Genomic DNA, 22,735 nt, shown 5'->3' with positions numbered 1-22,735 from the left:
TCAGGTGACTTATTTAGCTATCAGATTCTTTTGCTTTCTAATAAAGGACTTTTATATTTTCGTACGAAGCCAGCTGTAGCCCGGCTCTTCTTTGTTGCATTATTTGCTATAGTGTTAGAGAGCTGCTGACTGCTCTTTGTCCCACGTGGATCCATCAAATATCTGGTTCCTTCGTTTATAGAAAGAACAAGCATTAAAACGAAACTTAAAAAAATAACTTTAAGGTGAGAACAGTTTTGCTATTTTGCCAGGCAGCGACGGCACACTTAAACCACTATCTGACTTTCCACAGAACCTTCCTTTTATACCAAAAAATGATTTGATTGTATTTGCATCACGAAAATGCGAACATCTCCTCAATGTGCACTTCACAATATGCGGACGCTTTGACATAATATATACGGTGCATCTAATATAATGGCTAAATAAAGCCGCGCACCGAGCTTGATGCTATTGTGTGTCGCAAAATTCTGCATGAATACATACGGTCACTAATTCAAGAACATTTAGCTGGCAGGGTCAGGACAGCTCAGTAAGTTCGCTATCAGTGCCTATTAAACGCAAAGCTGTGCGTACTTATTTACTTCATTTACCTTGGTTCGAAAGAGCATGCACGTTGTTCTGTTCTTCTTTCTTCACGTAGACTTGCGATCCATGGCAAGCGGTAGCTTATCTATAGCCTAGGAATTTGACTTTTAAGCTGTAATAACCACTGGAGGGAAGCCGATGCTGCTTTGCTTTCTAAACAGAAAGCGCATAAGCAGTTGAACCAGTAATTCTGTTGTCATATTTACCTGTCAAAAGATCTTTTGGTGTAAAATGAAACAAAAGTGCATTTTCTTCTACAATGTCCTAAATTACAACTTGTTTCTTACAGCTGCTGAGAGAAAAAGTACTGACCATATTAAACAGCAGTGCAAGAGACTGAGTAATATCAACAAAACGGACACACACACGAGCATTACGCCTTCCATAGTCTAATCTTTTTTTTTTTATGCGTAAGCATTGCTATGCCTACCCAACGAGCAAACCCATCCGTCTGTGTGTCCATCCGCCACGTAAGACGATCGCTTTCACGATAACGCAGGCAGCAGCGAGCGAATCAACCTTCGTGCTGCCTCTCGCTTCATCGCGAACTAAGCGGCGAAAACACAGCGCACACGAATCTATCAGCACACTCTGTCCCCACCGCACGTCGTTTTCATGATATGGCCCGCGCGGCCACTCCATACGCAGACGCCGCCAGAGGACGGTCGATGACGGTTGTTAATGGTTCGCGTCGAGAGAAGGCAGCGTCACCGACCACGTCTGTGTACGACGTCTATCAAACGTGACACTGTTAAATTACGTCACGTACTAGAGCACGCATCGGCCAGGGCTCATCCTCCACGAACCAGCGGCATCACCCAGAGCACCATCATTCAATTCGAAGATAAAAAATAAACGCAATAACCGGAACCAAACAAGGCACACTGTACGTAATAAATGTTTTATATATTTGCTTCATTTACAGAATCCCTCTTGTCATTTCATCCCACATCCACGTCCTCTGGCAGTTATCTACACATTAGGAAAGATTGCCCCAGTCGCTTCTTACTCGTCGTCTCATACTCGTGTCGGTGAACATTTCGGTGTTACACCCACGCTTCTCAGTTTCGCAATTATTCTGCGCTGTTGCCCGCAATCATACAAAATACAGCAGAATACGATGACTGAACAGCAGGTGATTAGTAGAAAATGTTTACGCAACATTTAGATATCACCCACGAGATTCTGTGCGTAATTGTTTTCAGTTCAGCTGCTGAAAACTCGTCATCATACGTGTGTCCTTTGTCTTTTTGCTCTATATGTTCAGCTTTTACCACAAAGAATAAATTTCGTTTTGAGACAAACTGCATATTTAGAAGATATCTGTTATATTGTAATGGTGCTGGGATGCACAACAGAAAATTCAAACAGGGCGGAAGTTCCCAGGAAAGGGAGGCTGGAAGTGGTAAACAGTGCTAAAAGAAGGAATGTCGGCTGCTGCCAACGTTTCGACAAAGAAAATAATTGTAGTCAGCGTGGTGACTGCCCTCACACAGAAAATCGCCCTTGGCAAAACGTTGGCTTCAGCGACATACCTAGTTTGGCCGCTGTTCACCACGGTAGAAGATTGTGTTTGCACATCAAATTTATGTACAGCGACACAAAAAAAGAGAAATAACAGGAAATTATAAACAGCAAACAGAATTTTTTTTTCTAACTCAAAATGAGTAATCGTATGTACCTATGCATTTTCTTTAAAATAAAGAAGACCATAATAATGAATAACAGGAGAACTCAGAACAAGAAACAAAACGTTTTTTCGCCATACAGAACATGTAACTGTCTTTAAAGGCGAAATTTCGTGAACGTAAAACAGAAAAAGCATGATAAAAACCTCAAAGATCAAAAATAGAAAACAGACTCAAACAGAAATTTTATGGCAAGGCAGCTGCAAGAAAATTGCTGTTCCAGGAAATATTTTTACAGCGCCGGCTCAACAAGGCAGCGGGAAGGGCGAGAGTGCCGGTAGTTTTCTCCGCCCCAAAGGAGGTCAACCTTTTATGTGGTATGGTCAACCAGAATTGCCTTCCCATAATCCGGGGATGCGAAATGAAGCATTCGGCACCTTTCACTAGCAGCATCGCAAGGGTCGTCTACAACGTTCTTTTGGGGGGCAACTGATCCAACGTAGGGTACACCAGGCCTTTCCTCATTGACTGCATCCGGGAGCATGCCAACAGAACTGTTTGTTGTCCCAGCTGGTATTTGTTGAAGGACGTGATTTTTGCCGCAAATTAAGACACACACACAAAGAAAGAAACAGAGAAACATAGCCACGCGTGCCGTCTTCTGTTTCTCCCTCTTTTGTGTGTGTCTTACTCTGCGGCAAAAAACCATGTCCGAGAGCAGGCCAACCGTGTGAAACAGAAATATTGCAACAACCTGGTTCTGCACTGCCAGTCACGTGGGTGCAGCCGACAGCTCAAGGAAATAATCATCCTCAAGAGGCACCCAGATCGGCTCACACGCTGGATCATCGAGACCCTCACCGTTGAGAAGCGAGGTGCCTCGCCGTGAATGCAGCTCCCATTGAATTGCCAGACAAGGAACTCGCGTATATGTGAGCACGCACTCCTCCTATCGAGACATTACTGGACCAATAGATGGCTCACGGGTTTTTGAAAAAAAGTCAAGTGGTCACTCACCTGAAGTAGGCAGTGGGGTGCAACCTCAACCAAGATGGCATCCTTGGGAACGTGTTGCACAGCTTCGAAGAAAAACACCGGTGATACGAGATTGTTTGCACAGTATTCTGGTGTGCATCTCTGAGCAAGAGACTCGTGCCAGCGGTGCGGTGGCAGTGAAGTGCTCAACCAACTCTTGCTGCGTAGTTTCGGTTCCGTAATAATCTGTAAGAGAACCCGAAAGAAAAATGAAGGCCATGACAGACATCGGACACTTCCTTCCTCCTTTATCAAACGGGCAGCTACATGCAAAATGCATGGCTAGTACTAGACTTAGATTGGGGAAGCTACAAGTATTGCATACATGTATCACTTGTCCGTAAGCCTAAAAGAGGTCTGGCTAAGTTGTCACGTTTAGTTGGTGCATTCCAGCTCTCCGGCCTGCATTATGTGACTAGTGACGAGCATTGCACTTGCTACTTGGAACCCTTCATACGTTCTCGAACTTCTGACGTTTATTCGTTCACTCTCAAAACCATTATGCCCTTTCGGCTGTATATTTGTCCCACAACAATAACTGTTACCTGCCTTGCTTGCGTTTCCTTTCTAGAAAACTCAGCGCTCGCTCCATTCCTGTCAAGAATGCTATGTCATGCGGATAACGCGCAAGCCGTTCGTGACTTGGAAGTAGCGGGCTCACAGCGCTAAAGAAATGAAATATGGGCAAGACAGATGACAGTTATTGTTGTGGGCTAAGATAAGCCTCAAGGGTGTAAATTTTTAACACTCTTTACTGGAATACCCAGTAAAAGAAGTAGTCAATATTCAGACGCCTATTCTTTATTCGAGCATGAATTTGTTGAATGTCTACGCCACTGACGGGTGCATGAGGAGACTGCAAGAGTGACCGTTTTTGTAGCCCAAATATCACAAATTTTGTTAGTTTAGGAAGACTAGCTCTGAAGACACAGAGCTAGCAGACTTCTAAACAATTGAATTCTCTCGACGCAGTCATCTGAGGTATGAAATCGGGCATTCATCAGCTGCATTTTACTAGGTATAGTCTTACTGACAAATCATTTTCAGTTCATAAACAACAGCATATTTCTGTCAAATTGATCACAAAAATTTTTAGCTGAGGAGGATTCAAACATGAAATTTTATCAAAAGCAAAATAAATTCTGCATTGAAGCATTTCACTTTGACCTGAAGAAACCATTTCCTGTTGACGTCCGTACTATGTCGTTTTACAATTAATCCAATGGCCGAAAGCAAATTGTCCTGACGTAATATCATGACAATGCTCATCACTATAAAAGCCCATACGTTCAAGAAATGTCGGTTCAACGGCGATTTAGGGTGCTTAGCGCCATCTGTATGACGAGCGATTCAATTCCGGTAGAATTTAAAAATAATAATTCAGTGACGCCGTAATCTGTTAAAAGAAGAAGTGGTGTCTTTTTTTGTGAAAGGGTCGAATCTTTTTTTTTGGCTACCCATCAGTAAAGCAACATTTTCGAATAATGCATACTCTGTTTCGATGGGGGACTGGAACTTGTGGTACGGAAAGCTGTACTATGAAATGCCAGTCGTAGGTGTGTCGCAGTCCCACCAATGCAAGGAATATCGCTTATTTGCCAGCCAAATAAAGATTTGCACGCTCTATTGGCCACATTGTCGGACTGCGATGCCCATCAGCCAGTGCAGCAGCATGAAGGTAGCTAAGTGAACAGTCATCTGTCATCTGGCGGTCCTAACTCACAACTTTCGACTTTACAAGTTGACCCATGATAATACACACCTCTCCTGCATAACGCCACCAGATATCAGACAAATGTTCACAAGCAGAAGAACACAACATGCGAAGTGGGCGTATATTATCCGATGAACTTGAGGAGCGCGTCTTTCTGCATTGCAGAAGGGTGTCATTGCATTGCAATTTATCACGGCGTGAATGCCCCTTCTTCAGCGGACGCTGAAAAGGGGCTATTTATTGTTAATGAAAAAGTAAAACAGACTGGCATTTTCGTTCCTTGCCACATGTATACAAAGTTGATTGTGAATTTATATTTATTTCAATGTAACAAAGTTGTATCTTTTTTTCATTACAAAATGTTTTTCTTTAACACTGTTTATTTCCTTCACTGCTAATTGCTCTTCGATTGCGGCTCCACCCATCACCAGCATTACTGCTGTCAGTGAGAATTGATTTTGGATTCTTCTTCACTTGGAGATTTGCGAGCCATTTTAATGTAGTGTACATCCCCGTCATTATCGTCATCATCAGCCTATATTTAAGTCCACTCCCTGCAATGTTCAATTACGCTGGGATGCGCTAGCTGATTCCTAATTACACCTGCAAATTTCCTAATTTCATCAGCCCACCTAGTTTTCCAACGTCTTCAACTGCGCTTCCCTTATCTTGGCACCCACCTTATAAATCTAATACTCCATTGGTTATCCAACCTACACTTTACATGGCCTGCCCAGCTTCATATCTTTCTCCGAATGTCAACTAGAATATCGGCTATGCCCGTTTGCTCTCTGAGAGGATGAAGAACATAGCCTGCGTTCTTCATATCCGCTCTTATCCTGTATTTTCGCACGACCTACGTATGACGAAAGTGTACTCTAATTACTCAAAATTACTCAAAATTAGGGTATACAAGAGCGGTAACGTTTATTTGGATACCTGAAACGCGAATCACCAATGGAACCAAGCCTGGTAACGAAAACCGCCGATACTGCGACGATCCTTGAATAAGCATTTGACTGGGGCTAGTTGGTATTACATTGTTCTGTTTACTTCACTATGCTTGATATGTGTGCCAGTATCTATCTGTCCTTTGTTTAACAGTATAGCGCAGTAAACAGAACGATTATCCTTCAACTGACTGATAGGATTTACGGCACTACGGCAACATTGTGGGCTATGAATCACGCCGTAGTGGGGGACTCCTGAATAATTTTACCAGCTGCGAATAATTCACGTGGACCCAATGCACGGAACATGGGCGTCCCTTCATTTCGACCGAAACGAAATGCCGCCATCGCGGCTGGGGTTTGATCCCGGGCCCTTTTGCTTATCGACGCAGTGGCGTAGCCACTAAGCTACCGAGGGTGGTGAGGGCTATAATTGATTGATTCTGGCGAGAGTTCTTGGTTTTCGCCTCCATATGAATGCAGCCGCGCTGCCGGGGAACGAACCCGCGACCTCGTTCTTTACGCCAGCGGCAGGCCGACGAAAAGTAACCTTGGAGAGATTCCATTGCACTGATGAATTCTTCACCCTTCCGTGCCTGTTTAGTAGTCTGCGACCATGCTTTCGCGTTGCTGTCGCATTGTCATTGCTTAGTGCTGGGCGTTTGACTCTGTCGTAAGGAAATTATTCACAAGTGAAATCACACTTTGTTGTCAACGTGAAACTAGCATTCGACACCCGTTCTCAACTGAACGGCAATTATCCTTTAATCTCTAAAACTCGCTGGCGGTCATAAATTTCTTGGAGCTTAACCTTTACTTTAGCGCTAATTTTCTTGTGCAAGTGAATCTAAAAACGTCTTCATCGAAAAAAATTGTGTTGCACCAAGCATACAAAGGGCGTCAATTTCTCAGCGGACTTACAGCAGCACGTCTTCATTCCTCGACATCCCTTTCTAAGACTATGCAATAAGACGGTTGCCAATCCATCCTAATAGAGACGAGAACTAAGCAGGTTGGCAACAAAATATGGCATTGTAAAATTTACCTGTGACTGCGTTCGCTCTTGTTCGATTATTGTTTTTGCCGCTGCCCAAATAATGGCCTGCTTTAAGTGATGCTATATGCCTAAGCAGCATCGGGGCTGTTGAGCCCTTCGTGGAGACGTCACCATGAAACAACCAATGTACTTGCGCCAAGGTATTCAACTTATGCGAAACGGTCATAGTGCTCGCCAGCACAACATTCACTTGCTTCAGTTACTACACAGTGAACTCCATCATGCATTTTCGAGGTACTAAACGCTGTTGACATTAATAGGTTACGTAATTAGAAAATACACGGGCTTGAGGACAATGAAAATTGATTCCAGTGACTATCGTAAGAGACGTTGGCCTAAAATGGCAAGCTGCTGCTAAGCTTGCTGACACACAGAAGCAAGAGGAAGCTGCGACGTGGCCAATTTGATAAGAAATAGTCATAAAACAAGAGCGTAACCACCATGGCATACATTTCAAGAAGACTACCTCAATATCTAGGGTACAAATATACAAGTACCAAGCGTGAAAGCTTTTTGAGCTGACTTGTATATAGGCAAATAAACTGGTGGAAGTATTAGAGAGTTAAGGTAAGTTCTTAAATAATTAAACAGAAGTGCGAGTGCGAGATAATTTGACAAAATAACGAGAGTTCCGTTAGTCGACTTGACTTTTAGAAGTCTACATTATTTTGGTAATTCCTGCAGGTCTTCGCTACAGTTGGTAAAGAAAGTTTGCCGATTAGGAGATGCATGGTAACAGCGAACCGTGCCTAATGAGTACAAATATGTTTTATTTTGGTTCATTTCACGTTACTCTTCAAATGTTGCATGAACCGTAAACAGCGCGCAGCCGAGATTATGATCACTGCAGGGAAAAAAGGCTCAATTCATACGGACTGCACCTTTTGCAGGACTTCCGTGAAGGCCGGTCTGATGCTCTCCATGCACTTGCTGTGAAAGGCCACGCCTGAGCTGTTCACCTCTCGGACGGTAACGTTTTCAGCCATAAGGTCTTCGACGAATTTGGCTACTTCTTCGGCTGCTCCGGATATAGTAACAGAGCCCTCTGCGTTGTGGCAAGCTGGCTGTACGCCATCTGGGCAGCGTCTTGTAGCCTCCTCCCACGATAGACCTGACGAAGCAGAGAACACGAAGAAGCGATCACGCACTTTCACGATCACGATCACGCAAGAAGCGATCACGCATGTCGGTGCCCATAGCATTCAAGTTCATAGAAGCGACATGAATTCGATCATTTTTTCTCTGATGAGCCGTAATTATGAACTCCTTGAGTGTTGTCTTCTAGTTACCTGTCTCATCTACAAAATCTAAGTTTGGTAATAATAAGGTCACCTTTACATACACTGTAAGCCATAGCTCTAACGCAATTACCAAGACAGGAGTTAATGTTGCTCTACGTAGCACTCAGTTAAAAGCGTAGGTGAGCTCAAATTACCGCAATGAGGGGCAGAGTAAACTACCACAGTCTGGAGGTTTGAAACACGTACTAACTTCGGCAAACGGAACGTGAACAAGATGGACTAAACTGGAATACATTATTTCGTTTTTGCTATGAAGGATTCGCGTGATGTCAGAATCGCTTTGGCTGGTTCTTTCAGCTGAGATAATCACCTCAAACACAATAGCTACGCGAATACGCTAATGAAAATGTGTCATTGGCATCTGTATTCCAATGACCGCACGTCCGCTAATAAAAGCACATATTATTCCCTCACTGTGGCAGGCTTACATTGTTGTTGTTTATTACTACTTATAATCATGGGGCAAACACATACGCTGTACATGGACAACCATTCCAACGTCTTGAAAACCGGGCAATAACACTAATGAATTTTAGCTGATTCATTCTCGCCTCATTTTTCACCTCTTTATTAACAACTCTGCAGATTACCGTATCTTCTTCTGTTTAATAGTAAGCTATCGTTTAATGCATTTTGTTTCTTTCATTGTTCCACATATTAGGGCAGCCTTCCTTTCGAATGCCTTCTTGCGCAAAACAATACAAAAATATCTCAGCGCATTAACCTTGTCTTAGCAAACTTATAGCGCAAACAAAACGAGAGACGAATAAAGCGACACAAAACACAGGTGCTCACAAGCGCTCGCAACAAAAGCGTCTCTCGCCTTTACTGCGTTAAATTTCATACGAAAATTAGGTAGCAAGCCAGCCCCCACCTTTCTAGCCGTGTCTTCTCTAAACTCCCGCACAATTCTGCAAAGTTTACACATCGCTTCCATGGCATTTCGCTTTGGTATTGCATCACCGTTAACGTTAGCTAGCCTGCTCGATTACATCCCACTGAACGCAATATAAAAAAATATTGAGAAGAATTACAATTTCACCTTTCATAAATTTGGCGTTCCTGTATCTCAATATTTCTTGTGCTTTCCTTCATTATCGTCCTATTAAGCTATCATGGCTGCTTATAAATTTGCATATCTATAGTTGGATGTATAATGTGTTTTTCCCTGCACGAAATTTCATATCGCACATGTGCATTTGTGCTGTTTATGCATCACCATGTCACTTGCCCTTGTTGGTAATATGCAGCACGATAAGTCCTTTTGTTCGCTACTAGGTAGTTCTACCTTCTTAAACTTGTTTATTTTGTTCCCTATGTCAGCGTAACATTTTGCTTGTTATCGCTATTTTCGTAATTTATTCACTTCTTTTCCCATTTCTTTCGTCCAGGTTGCAATTTTGTCTTTTTATGTTCATGCTATTACTGCGTGTTGCAATAATACTCATGTGTACGCAATAATAACAGCAGGTCCCCTTGAATGTTTTCACTTTGGGACCTCCTGATGCTTCATGAAATACGTCCGCGCGTTTATGCTTGTGCGAAACGTGAGTGTAAACTCGAACGTGTCACCTGCGCCGTCAATTACGGCAAGGCACTAGCGGAACGAAATTGCCCTCTCTGTGATATTATTCCTGAAGCGTTATTCTGGTTGATTATTTCTATTTCATGATCCAAGTACTTACGACAGTAATTGAAACAAAGTTCCATTTATTAGGGGCGACATGACAGTATCGAAATTTTGACGGCACCCGTCAGAAGCTCCGACGGCTGAAGCTTGTGATCGCGTGACGCAGCTGCAGTTCTTTGCAGCTGCCGTGACGCGGAAGTGTTGCCTATGGCAACGCCGCCTTTGCCTGTGCGAATTGAGAGGGAAGAGAATTGAGGGAGGCCACTCCTGTTCAAATGACATGGCGTAGAATTCGCGCACCCCAGTCGTGATCTTCTTTTGCCGGCAGTGGAGCTCAAAAACATACTCCATAATTGTACCGTAATAGATCGAACTATACTATGCAAAGCAAATGTACTCCATAATTGTACCGTAATAGATCGAACTATACGATGCAAAGCAAATGTAATTGACATATACATGTAAGATAGCAGCGGATTATACCTATTCAATACAACATTCACTTTTCTTGGCTATGTTGTTCCATTACCCCATTCGGTATGCATTAAAAACACATCAGGCCCTGCGATTCCCCTAATTATCCTCGCTCAATACTCGCTACTTGAACTTTAAGCCCCTGCGGCATGGCGTATGGCAAATGATACACTTAGCGCAAGTTCTCTAAAGCTGTGCTCGTGCTAGGTCTACCATTGCTGGAACGTTACGTGCTTTGCTTTGTAAATATATCTTCTCTATATAGATACTCCTAGTAACATCTTTGCTAGCAGTGGGGGTCAGCTCACTATAACACCGGGAACTGAATCTTCGCAGCGGACAGAACACCCCAAAGACCGACGTGTGTCAGCTCCAGATTGGGCTGTCATACAACAGGAAGACAGGAAGTGGATAAAATGCTTGGCAGAGGCATAAGTGAGCCCTAGTGCCAGCCTTGGGCTCACTCCGTACAATAGCTTGAGATTCTGCGCAGACTACCACATCTCAACCAGTTTACCAAGAAGGATGTGTATCTTCTAAAGTGTATTGATGACGATCTAGGCTGCTTGCATGGCACCAAATAGTTATCTTCATTTGACCTGCTCTCAGGATGCTGGCGGATGAATGTGGACCACCAAGACCGAGAGAATACGGGTTTCGTGACTGCTGATGGCCTCTACCAAGGTGAAGTGATGCATTTTGGCCTATGTAACGCCCCTGCCACTTTCTATAGCGCATCATGGACGGTTTTCTTCGAGGCTTCAAGTTAGCTACATGAACGTTGTTGTTTTTTTTACTGCTTCTGAAAACCCTCTCTCGTACGCCCACCGGTGCTTGATGTTTTTCGCTGTGCTCAGCTTTAGCTTAGCTTGTAGAAATGTCTCTTTGACCATGAAATCGCCGTACACGGGCACCTTGTTGACGGTGCTGGCGTGCAACCAGACCCTGACAAAGTCAACGCAGTATAGTCAGTTTCCTACTCCACGTACGGACAACGTGTGTGGGAAGTGATTTTTTGAAAAGGAGACGGAAGAGACGAGTGCTGCGCCGTAACTGTCTCTAACGTAACGTAACGTCGCCTGCAGTCTTCTTGGCCTATGCTCGTATTTCCCTCGTTTTGCCTAGAACTTCCCGGAAGCAGCCCGCGCTTTCACTGGAACTACTAAAGAAGGACGTCGTTCTCAATTGGAGTCGGGAACAAGCGCACGCATTTTTTTCGCTCGTTTCCATCCTAACCAACCCAACCCATTTCGACCCGTCAGGCCGCACAGATGTTCGCACGATGCCAGTGGCCACAGTAAAGGCGCTGTCTTTGCACAACAACAGTACGTAGTTTCCTACGCAAGTCGAAGGATAATTACTCCATTAAATAGCGCAAGTGTTTTGCTCTCGTCTAGGCCATCGCAATATTCTGACTGTACCTGCCTGGCGGGGACTTCTCTGTTATTACAGACCACCATGCACTTTGCTGTTTTTCCTCGCTCATATACCCCACTGGTCGCCTTGGCCACTAGGCACTACGCTTGCAAGAATACAAATTTTCGTTGTTCTACAAATCTGGGCGGCTTCACCAAGACGCCCACTGCTTGTTTTCATATCTAGTCGATCCTCCTCATACACCCGGAAACCAGTATCCTTCGTAATTTCTCTCACAGACTTTATACACATAGCTGACAAACAGCACCGTGACTCATCTTATTGGTCTATTAGAGACAGTTTCAATTTTCCACTTACTCTTCCCTACGATAAAACTTCGGTTGGGGCTAATTGGTACGTGGTATTTTGAAGGTGAAAAATTCAGAGCAAAACGCCGAAAAACCCACAAAAAACAGACGAGACAAGCAGCGGCGCTGACTAAGAACTCATTTATTCTGCTCGCGAGAACGCATATAAATACCTTTCACCACTTGACCACGCATGCTTGCTCAATGAAGGACACATAAATTCATATCCCGCTAATGCCGGTTACCGAAGACATGCGCGCAGGAAATTATATTCGGCTGAGTACAGAGACAAGGAGGTATGGCTGATACAGTGGTCTGCTTTTTCCTTTCTGTGGAAAACCCCCAAGGCCAGCCTCGCATGTTCATTTGTAATTCTGCTGAGAATCCTTCCCTACGTATGTTTGTGCTTCGCAATGACACCTTAGACCACGGCAACTGAAAAGAATAAAATTGCTACATTATTGCATCACAAAAGTCCCAGCAGAGATTCCGGGTTCAAAATTTCACGTCAAGGCATTGATTTCACATCAAAGCGTGAAGATCGGCATTTCTGTCAATCTGTGTCTGATTCATTTCCACTTGGAGCGTCAATGCTTCGAAGTACAGTGGAAGAAGCCTTCCGAGCATTGAGATTCGAGTGCACGTGCACAAGTTTTGGCACGCGATCCCGTGCGAGCCTCGTGCGTTACTTGGTGTCAACATTACCAAACTCGGACCAGTTTCTTTCACATGCCGCGGAAGAAGGGGGAATCTGGAGTACGCGGCAGGTGAGGGGAGATCAAGGGTTGATTGAAACAAAGTCCTTGCTACCACGTGGATGGATTCAGCTTCTTCGCAGACTACCAAACTCCTTTTTTACAGCGGATCATAAGAAGCCAACAAACACTGACACCAAGGACAACATAGGGGAAATTACTTGAGCTTAACAAATCAAATGAAGAAACGATAAATTAATGGACATAAAAGTGGATGAAAAAACAACTTGCCGCAGGTGGGGAACGATCCCAGAACGTTAGCATTTCGCGTGCGATGCTCTACCAATCGAGCTACCACGGCCCCGTTTGCCCACCCACTTTCTTGGGTATTTATGTTTCCTAGAATAACACGGGGAGTGTTAGCCAGTGCCACTACTCACAGACCTTGGTGGTGGATGTGGGACATCCTTTCTGTGCTGGCACTTCTTGCTCCAGCAAGAACCACCGGCAGCCACGTCAATCGTCAAACCAATCCAACAAATAGTCAAAACAATTGCAGCGCCCGTATCTCCAGCGGTGGGCCTTGCGTCCAATATACGGAGCTTTGGATGAGTGGTTCCGCACATTCCATCCCGGCTACAACTATGAGAAGACCACGAGTAGTGCGTAGTCCTGAGGAAGAAGCTGCCTACCACGAGCATCAGCGAGAGTTGGCTCGTCAACGGGCTCGTCGTCGTAGGGCCGACACCGAGCTGCGCGCCACACATGCCGAGTTTAAACGCCAGCGCTCCTAAAGCATGCTCACCACACGAAGCATGCAACATTGAAAATGAGGTGATAGAATGGCAAAAAAAATTTACAATGTAGGCTGATTACAAAGTTTCACGCGCGTGATGTAGCACTTTGTGTAACTAACACTGCAGCTTCGCTGTTCGACCATCTTCACGGACTGGAAGGGCGCTGTTTTTTGACCAAACTTATAGATACGTCGAAATATGTCGCATCGCAACAAAATAATTTTGCGGGGAAGTTCTTTTGTTTTTCAGAAGCGTACTGTTGGGCCACTTGGTGCATCGTGTAGTGTCGTTGAGCGTAAATACGGGCGGGAAGAAACGGAGTGGACAGGACAGACGCTGTCTGTCCTATCTAATTCGTTTTTTCCCGCCCGTACTTCCGCTCAACGACACTACGTGACTGTTTTGTTTTTTGTCTTAATTTTATCCTAGTGAAAAAACGATAAAGGCCGGTTTTTTTCCTAAATTTTCAATGTCTTTTTGAACCGCTTACATCTCTAATCCTGACTACGCCCGGTCACACTTATCGAGAAGTGCAAGCCTACAGAGACAATTCGAGGTGACTGCGTCGCCGAGCATCACATCGCACCGCGAAATTTTCTTCAATGAGGATTCGTTTTAGGTGCACTTTTACCTTTGGACTACACACCGCGGTGGTTTTCTACTAGGCACTCAAAGCTAAATAAGAAGAAGCGCACCAATCGCAAACGCCAGCACAGCCCTCTTCATCAGCTTATCTACACAAATTGCGCTAGCCCGGCGGCGCCGAAGTAATCTTCATTTCTGAGTGCTTTTCACCTCTGGTCAGGCAATTAGATAACAAGAACTTGTCAAGTAAGGCAATGCTATTCGCTTTGAGAACAAACAAAAGTGACCTCCTATAAACGAGCAGAGCGTTTCATTGACGTGTTCAAACAAAGCTACGAGACACCGTCCGATGCTTGCGTCGACGGTTGGCTTAATTTGGCGCCAGATTGGAATGACAGCAGATTGGAACAGTTTTATGCTATAGGTCCCTGCTGTCTTCCACCTGTGGCTGTTTAGGCATATGTCTTGCCACTAATCATTTCACCCCGTGCTTGCCATACGTAGCCCAATTGTGGTACGACGCATCCCCAGACAAACACAGGGCCATCGTTGATTTGGGGAAGTCACGCGCTCGTGGTCCAATGAAGAATAAACCCGTGCGCATTTCGTCTTCGTCGGCGTCGTTTTATTTCACTCATGACGTGCGTTTATTTTTTACATAATAGTTCTTCCTTAACTATCCACGCCTTTTTTTCCTTTCTCCCTTCTGATTTTCGTCTGTTACCATTCACTCCGACCTGGATGTTGCTTGCAGATCTAGTGCCAATCGTGGATATATGTGGGGATGCACAAGGCCTGCTTTGGATTGGTTTCTTTTGCTGAGTTTTATGTAGAAACTATAGACAGACATGCCAGTCCTGCAGAACTCACTAAAAACATGAAAACACAAAATGGCACAGACTGAGCTGATTATTCAAAGAAAATTTGTCACAACCCATCTCACAATGACTGACGACGGTGGCGCGCTTAGCATTAAAGCAATATAGCGCAAAAAAACGTGTTGCTTCGGTCGAAAGATGTTATGTGTGCGCCGCGCACTGACAGCGGGACTCTTCTTTCCTGTGAACACTGCGTCTTCTAGAGGCGCCGCCGTGAAGCCTCCAGTGGGTTCTGAAATGAATGGCGCGCTGCTTTATGCGCTGAGAGGCGCATCATGCGGGAGCCTGTTTCACCTCGCCGGCTTTTTAAAGCGCAGCTCTTAGGCGCCCGTTTCTGCGTTGAGCGTCGCCCTCCCTCGGCGTCCCTCGGAGTAACCGAGCGAACGAGCTCAGGTTGACAGAGCGAACGCGGAGCGCAGCGAGGGACGAAAGACGGCGATAGCGAAGAGAACGCGATGAGGAAACAGGAGAAGGCAGGTGCACCAGAACAATGAGGCAGCTAGTGGAAGTGGAGGGCATGGCGAAACCGTGAGAAGAAAAGCGTAGTGCCGCGCAAGACGTGCTCTGCAGCGACGACCGCTACTAGATGGCGCTAGAGTAGCGTGTCATCTTCCCTTTACTGATGATGCCACTGATAAAGCATGCGGCGAGTGCGCTCACCGATACCATATATGGAAACAAAAGCGCTGCATGCGCGGAGGTCTGTCTGCGGCGGCTACTGTTAATCGCGCTTACGCGTGGCTCACGCGCTGTCTTACGCGATCTCCCGATTATCGAGGCACTCGTGCCACACTTCGGTCCGTTTGTAATGTGCCGAGCGAGACAGATTGTCCGCGCCAGTGAATATATCGCGAAATGAAAACACGTACACAGCTCCGCTCAAATTTGGCTTTAAAGGGACACTAAAACGAAACAATAAATGTGTTTAGACTAATAAAGCATTGTTTAGGAACACTGCAGGCAGTCATTTCAATATAATAGTTTGACAATTAAACGAGGAAATAAAGGTCGAAATATCAGTATTTTAATTTCCCGCCTGAACCCCCGACGCCGGTACGTCGGTGTAATGTCAGGGATTCCGCAGTATGTTTCCGGATTTGAGCTGCATTGGCTGAGTAAAGATTTCCGAAACTTGCAATTTTGAATTTTTGGTTCATTTAGAACACAATGTAGTCAATTTGTACCGCTGTATAAGTAAGTAGGCTCTAGAAGATGCCATCAAAATGCATGACGTCACAGCGACCAGGCGGGGGAGCTTCAAGGGGGCGTCACCAGCCGTGTTTCGTTCTGGCGCTTTTTCTGGCTTACCAAGCGTCTTGTCGTGGTAAGAGTGGTGTTTTTGTTGTAGTAGAGAGGCAATCTACTGATCCAGAAGAAATCATTTTTCTCTTTAGTGTCCCTTTAAGGAGTATTGTAATCGTCTGTGAATTGTTTTTAATGTGCTTACACTCTTTCCGCACCTTCCGATGGGCCAGTAATCTATGTATGTATGTATGTAAGTATGTATGTATGTATGTATGTATGTATGTATGTATGTATGTATGTATGTATGTATGTATGTATGTAAGTATGTACGTATGTATGTACAGGGTGGTCCTTTATGAAATTGAACACGCGAGCGAGTGAGCTGTGCTCTGTAAAGGCTCCTTAGAGGCGCCACTTGGTGGCGCCTTTAAGGAGCCATTGGCGTCCAGAATTGGCGTCCAGAACCATTGGCGTCCAGAATAACGAGACAAGGTTCATAGGCAAGCGCCTACTGGACTCCCTCCTACGCCAGATGGATGCGCAAGGAACGGGCCTACAGCGCAGGGTCTGCTGCTAGCAAACCGCGGTCGGTGTGCTGGCGCGCTGGAAAGGTGGAAGAACCAAGATATGCCCACTATGTAATAGGTAATGCCAGCGTATTTTAATGCGTGGGAATTCTGGTGATATACGCAACAATTCCTATCCATTACGCTAAAGGTACAATGCCCTGTATATGCACAAAAGTGCGTAATTTGCAAAGTTACGGCATTTGTTCGTTATAGTAGTGCAAATGTAAATGTAAGGGCTAAGGAACAATTGAAACAAAAAATATGCAAATCCCACCCACTGTGGGAATCGATGCAAGCGAAGCTTTCTGTACTGGCTGCTTTGATTAACGATAATTAGCGGTGATGTTGACGGCGAAAGCTTAACTTCTTAAACGTTTAGCCCAACACAAGATTGGTGAGTTGATGTTAAATGTTATCTTGCTTGCACCACTGCTGTTTGTCTGCGTAGTACACAGAACACACAGGTAGGGGTGTTTACTTGAGGCGTTGTTGTGCGCTATATTTCGCAACGTCCGAGAGGGTTGGGCATTGTCATTACCTGCCATGAAACGTCGCATCGTCGCAAAAGTATGATGCTTGTTTTTGATTATGGAGCTGTACGTCCCAAAATCACAATCGGATTATGAGGTGGTGGACTCCGAATTATTTTTGGCACTGTGGTGTTATTTAACGTGTTCCAAAATGCACGTGCGTTTTTTGTTTCGCCCCCGTCGAAATGCGGCTGCCACGGTCGGGATCAAGTCCGCGACCTGGAGCAATGCCATAGCCGCAAAGCTACCGCGGCGGCCACAGAAGTGTTCATTAGACGTGCAACCACTTCCGTACAGTATCCTGGACTCGCACGTTAGTAGAAAGGTAAGCGCTGCAGTTTCTTCCGTGCTTTTGAGGGGGTCACGCATAATAACAGTTGACAAGAGGCTAATGTGGCGACACCCAGTTCCAGAGGGCATTGTGCACATTCGACGCGGTGGGCTCCAAACGAGATTCTGGCGTCGCCTTTCCTTCTCTGCATCGGCACTGTCATCTATACACACGCTCTAAGCCACTCCCCGACGCCGTGTGTCAGATAGCAGAAGCAGCAGCAGCCGCAGAAGCAGCAGTGAGAAAGACAAAGAAAACTTCACTGTAAGAAAACTTTAGGCCGAACCATTCATACGGTAGCGGATTAGCCAGCAAAGCTGTTCCGAGCAACTATGGCCAAACTGCGCGTACAGAAACATTCTCCTGAATTTGAAATTTGCCGCCGTGGAACTCGAAGGAGATGGCAACTCACGGTTCTGCCACTTGGATGCAGACTCGAGCGAGCTAGCTTGACGCTTACGAGTGGCCTCCATTGCGCGGTCTTCATCGGTAGCTTGCGCCCGACGCCGACGATTAGAATCCCAAGTTTGTTCTCACTGACGTCCTTCGGAAGCAAAATCACTGACCGCAATCTCCACAATCGCACGGGCGCGTTGTCGTTGGTTGTAGTCACGTCTCTGCTGTCGACGCCTCTCTTCATACTCGGCTTGTTCTTCAGCCGTGCGCACGATGCATGGTCTTCCCTTTTTCCACATTTTTGTTAGAGTTGCAACTGTTGCAATGGTCTACATATGCAACACACATTCCCGTTCTTACACACCGCGGCAGCTGCTGGGGCGCACAGGCCCGTGTTTTCCCGCCAAAACTGCCCCGCCTTGGCATGCACTCCCCCACTCTGCAGGTGCGGCGCGCGGTGAAATCAAGTGCCCTTTCTTCCTTCTCCGCAGTACTATCGTTCGTTCTCGCCTATTCGGCGCTCGCGCCACCGTCTTTTTGATTGACTTTAAGGACGTTAGCCAGCACAGATACCCCCTACAAGACCACGCATACGGCTCATTCATGCAGCTCCGTCATGTAAACAGCTTCGGTGTAAAACTGTCATCAGAGAATACCCATAGGGGTACATAGGGCTCCATAGAAGATGCAAAAGGTGCAAAACAGAAGTTTTCGGATGGTACAAGTGAAATTTGGGTGTGGGCCAACTGATATTTAGGGATGGGCCAACTTACTATATGGGGCTGGGCAAACTTGAAATTCGGGGTGGGCCAAATTGAAATCTGATGGTGGGCTAACAAGAAATTTGGGGGTTGGCCAACCTAAATGTGACGGTGGGCCTAAGCTCGGTAGTGGGCCAACTAGGAATTTCGGAGTGGGCTAGCTTGAAATTTGGGGGTTGGAGAGCTTGAAATTTGGGCTTATGCCAACTTGAAATTTTGCAATGGTCCAACTGAAATTTGGGTTTGTCCCAACCTGGAATTGGAGGGGGGGGGGGGGCAACTTAAATTTGGGTGTGGGTGAACTTCAAATTTGTGGATGGGCCAACTGAAATTTGAGGTTATGTATATACATACTTAGCCAACTCCAGTGGATGTATCTGCGTACTTTTTTGCAGTATAGAGCTCTGGCTGCCCACTTCGCTGCATGGCATTGATAAACCGCACCTGATACGGAGCAGCTTAGAAGACAACAATGCACTTGGGCTTAGGTAATGAAACCTAATAAGTTCAGTAATAGTTAGACTTAGACTTAGACTACGGCTACTTCCCCTTCTGAGGGAAGTAGCCGTAGGGAGGCTTACGCATTATTACAGACTGGGAGTACCTAAAAACTATAGGAAGGATGTTGGCGCCTCCACGTTTCCAGCGTGCTTCCGTACCCAGCGCGGTTTGGTAACAGCATACGCTGAGCTTCAGGCCCGCTCTTTGCACAGCAGGCTTGCGGAAGGGCGTCCAGATAATTCGAGCATGCGCTCGCCTGTCGGTCATGCTTGGTTATTCTGGCCGCCAATAGATGATGCAACAAGCGGACGGGCCTCCCCTTCCTGCCACTTCATCATCGTCGTCATCAGCCTGGTTACGCTCACTGCAAGGCAAAGGCCTCTCCCATACTTCTCCAACTACCCCGGTCATGTACTAATTGTGGCCATGTCGTCCCTGCAAACTTCTTAATCTCATCCGCCCACCTAACTTTCCACCGCCCCTGCTACGCTTCCCTTCCCTTGGAATCCTGTCCGTCTTCGTAACCCTTAATGACCATTGGTTATCTTTCCTCCTCATTACATATCCTGCCCATGCCCATTTCTTTTTCTTGATTTCAACTAAGATGTCATTAACTCGCGTTTGTTCCCTCACCGAATCTGCTCTTTTCTTATCCCTTAACGTTACACCCATTATTCTTCTTCCCATAGCTCGTTGCGTCGTCCTCAATTTAAGTAGAACCATTTTCGTAAGCCTCCAGGTTTCTGCCCCGTACGTGAGTACTGGTAAGACACAGCTGACGTAAACTTTTCTCTTGAGGGATAATGGCAACCTGCTGTTCATGATCTGAGAATGCCTGCCAAATGCACCCCAGCCCATTTTTATACTTCTGATTATTTCCGTCTCATGATCCGGATCCGCGGTCACTACCTGCCCTAAGTAGATATATTCCCTTACCACTTCCAGTGCCTCGCTACCTATCGCAAACTGCTGCTCTTTTACGAGACTGTTAAACATTACTTTAGTTTCTGCAGATTAATTTTAGACCCACCCTTCTGCTTTGCTTCTCCAGGTCAGTGAGCATGCATTGCAATTGGTCCCATGATTACTAAGCAAGGCAATATCATCAGCGAATCGCAAGTTTCTAAGGTATTCTCCATTAACTTTTATCCCCATTTCTTCCCAATCCAGGTCTCTGAATACCTCCTGTAAACACGCTGTGAATAGCATTGGAGAGATCGTGTCTCCCTGCCTGACGCCTTTCTTTATTGGGATTTTGCTGCTTTCTTTATTGAGGACTACGGTGGCTGTGGAGCCGCTATAGATATCTTTCAGTATTTTTACATACGGCTCGTCTACACCCTGCTTCCGTAATGCCTCCATGACTGCTGAGGTCTCGACTGAATCAAACGCTTTCTCGTAATCAATGAAAGCTATATAAAAGATTTGGTTATATTCCGCACATTTCTCTATCACCTGATGGACAGTGTTATTATGGTCAATTGTTGAGTAGCTTCTACGGAATCCTGCCTGGTCCTTTGGTTGACAGAAGTCTAAGGTGTTCCTGATTCTATTTGCGATTACCTTAGTAAATATTTTATGAGCTTTCTAAGCAGCCTCCGCAGAACACAAGTCACGCGCTCGCGTGTTGCCTTTCATGTGTGTATGTATGTATGTATGTATGTATGTATGTATGTATGTATGTATGTATGTATGTATGTATGTATGTATGTATGTATGTATGTATGTATGTATGTATGTATGTATGTATGTATGTATGTATGTTTTCACGCCTACCTTGGTCCATGGTCGAATGGGTAACGGATCGGGCTGCTGTGCTGAAGGAACAGTGTCAGAAACGAACCATCGGACTAACTTGGGTCAATGAGTAAAGGGCATATATGCCACTCTTCAGCGAACCTCTTTCACGCTAACATCGGTTGCTGCAGATCTGGTAGTGGGTAGGTACCGCTTTTCATTGAAACTCCGATGCCGAAGTGGACCTCCGGGTATGTGCCACGCGGTCGGTGCTTGTCTTCAAAGAACCTTGTTGATGCCAACTTGGGCTTCTGGGTATGTGCCAGTAGGCGTGCGTCACTCTTCAATGGAAACCTTTGAAGCCATTTTAGGCAACTAGGTACAGTGAAAGCTCGTTAATTCGAACTTCAATAATTCGAATTTATGGATAATTCGAACTGTACGATTTGGTCCGGCCAAGCTCCACAAAAGTCTATGTATAAAAAAGTCCGTTAATTCGAACGCGAGAAGGTTCCCTCACGGATAATTCGAACTACGCTCGCCTGGCACACAGCCAGAGAAACGCGCCTACTGCCTACACACAAGGCTGTATTGCCTCCGAAACGGAGAGAACGGCGAGAGAAGGCAAAATCGGAAAAAAATCTAACCGACGCAGGGTCAGCCAGAAGGCAGCGGCGGCTGCCGCCTCTCCGTTCTACGTAACTAACCTCCGAGACTTCCTGCCCGTTGCGAATCTCGGAGGCTTTGCAAATCTTGTACAGCTGCTAATGTTGTGCGGAGATGGCACGGCAAGCGTCAAAACACGGCGAATCAAGTACGTCGCAGTTGCGCTTGCAATCAAGAACCAACGAATCAGGGCCTTCGCCACCTTCACATGTTCAGCGTCTTTGTCTCGGCAGTCTTCATCGGTTGTGCACCTGTTTTCAGCTTAGGAGGTATCGGCCGTCGCGATTCATTGTGATGGTGTTAAGCCTCGGCTAACGTTCGTTTCGGTGGACATCGGTGGTGTGGCACAGTCGGACCCGGAGCTTCGACTTGAAGATGGCGTGTGCCTGCGGCACACGCCATCATTTTCTGACACGCCAAATTTCTGACATGCCCTACTACTTCCAAATCGCAGTGTAATGTTGCTCTCCTTCACTTTCGTTAGTTCGAACTTTCGTTAATTCGAACTGAAGCGGCTTCCCCTTGCGGTTCGAATTAAAGAGCTTTTACTGTATAAGCTACTGGGAATGTGCCAATGACGAAAAAGAGGCTTTAAATTTCTGCGATGCTGGGCGGAATCAAATCCACGTCAAACGTGTTGCCCAAGGACAGCAACCGGAGGCTGTTGCAGGCTGCGCCTCAAATGCGCCTGGTATGTACCATTTTTCTGTAAATGTCTGTCACGCCAGTGACTTAGCGATCAGCGCGATGATTGCACCAGGTTCGTGCCGCTCTTCAATGTACCACTCGACAACTTGGGTCGTTGAGCACGTGCCACTGGGTGTCCGGCGAGCCAGTGAACAGTTCTCAGCTTTCGCAAGCACCTGCGCGCCACGGTTCTCGTATCGTAGGCCACGCGCGGACTTAGCAGTGCGTCTCTATAAGAGGCTGGGAAGGGGTCGTG

At 45.8% G+C, this 22,735-nt stretch overlaps 1 protein-coding gene across 1 annotated transcript in view; it reads right to left on the bottom strand.

Moving 5' to 3' along the window:
- LOC135916603 (fatty acid synthase-like) overlaps positions 1–22,735 on the bottom strand; it is a 170,527-nt gene that overhangs the window by 110,201 nt on the left and 37,591 nt on the right. The window contains exons 11-12 of the mRNA XM_065450033.2: positions 7,854–8,083; positions 3,234–3,437 (exon numbers count right to left, since the gene is read on the bottom strand). Of these exons, the coding sequence (XP_065306105.2) occupies positions 3,234–3,437; positions 7,854–8,083 (434 nt within the window). The remainder of the gene's footprint in view (positions 1–3,233; positions 3,438–7,853; positions 8,084–22,735) is intronic.

The sequence above is a fragment of the Dermacentor albipictus genome, chromosome 2, assembly GCF_038994185.2.
Source record: "Dermacentor albipictus isolate Rhodes 1998 colony chromosome 2, USDA_Dalb.pri_finalv2, whole genome shotgun sequence".
Taxonomy (NCBI): Eukaryota; Metazoa; Arthropoda; class Arachnida; order Ixodida; family Ixodidae; genus Dermacentor; species Dermacentor albipictus.
This window is presented reverse-complemented; position numbering and strand designations above follow the sequence as displayed.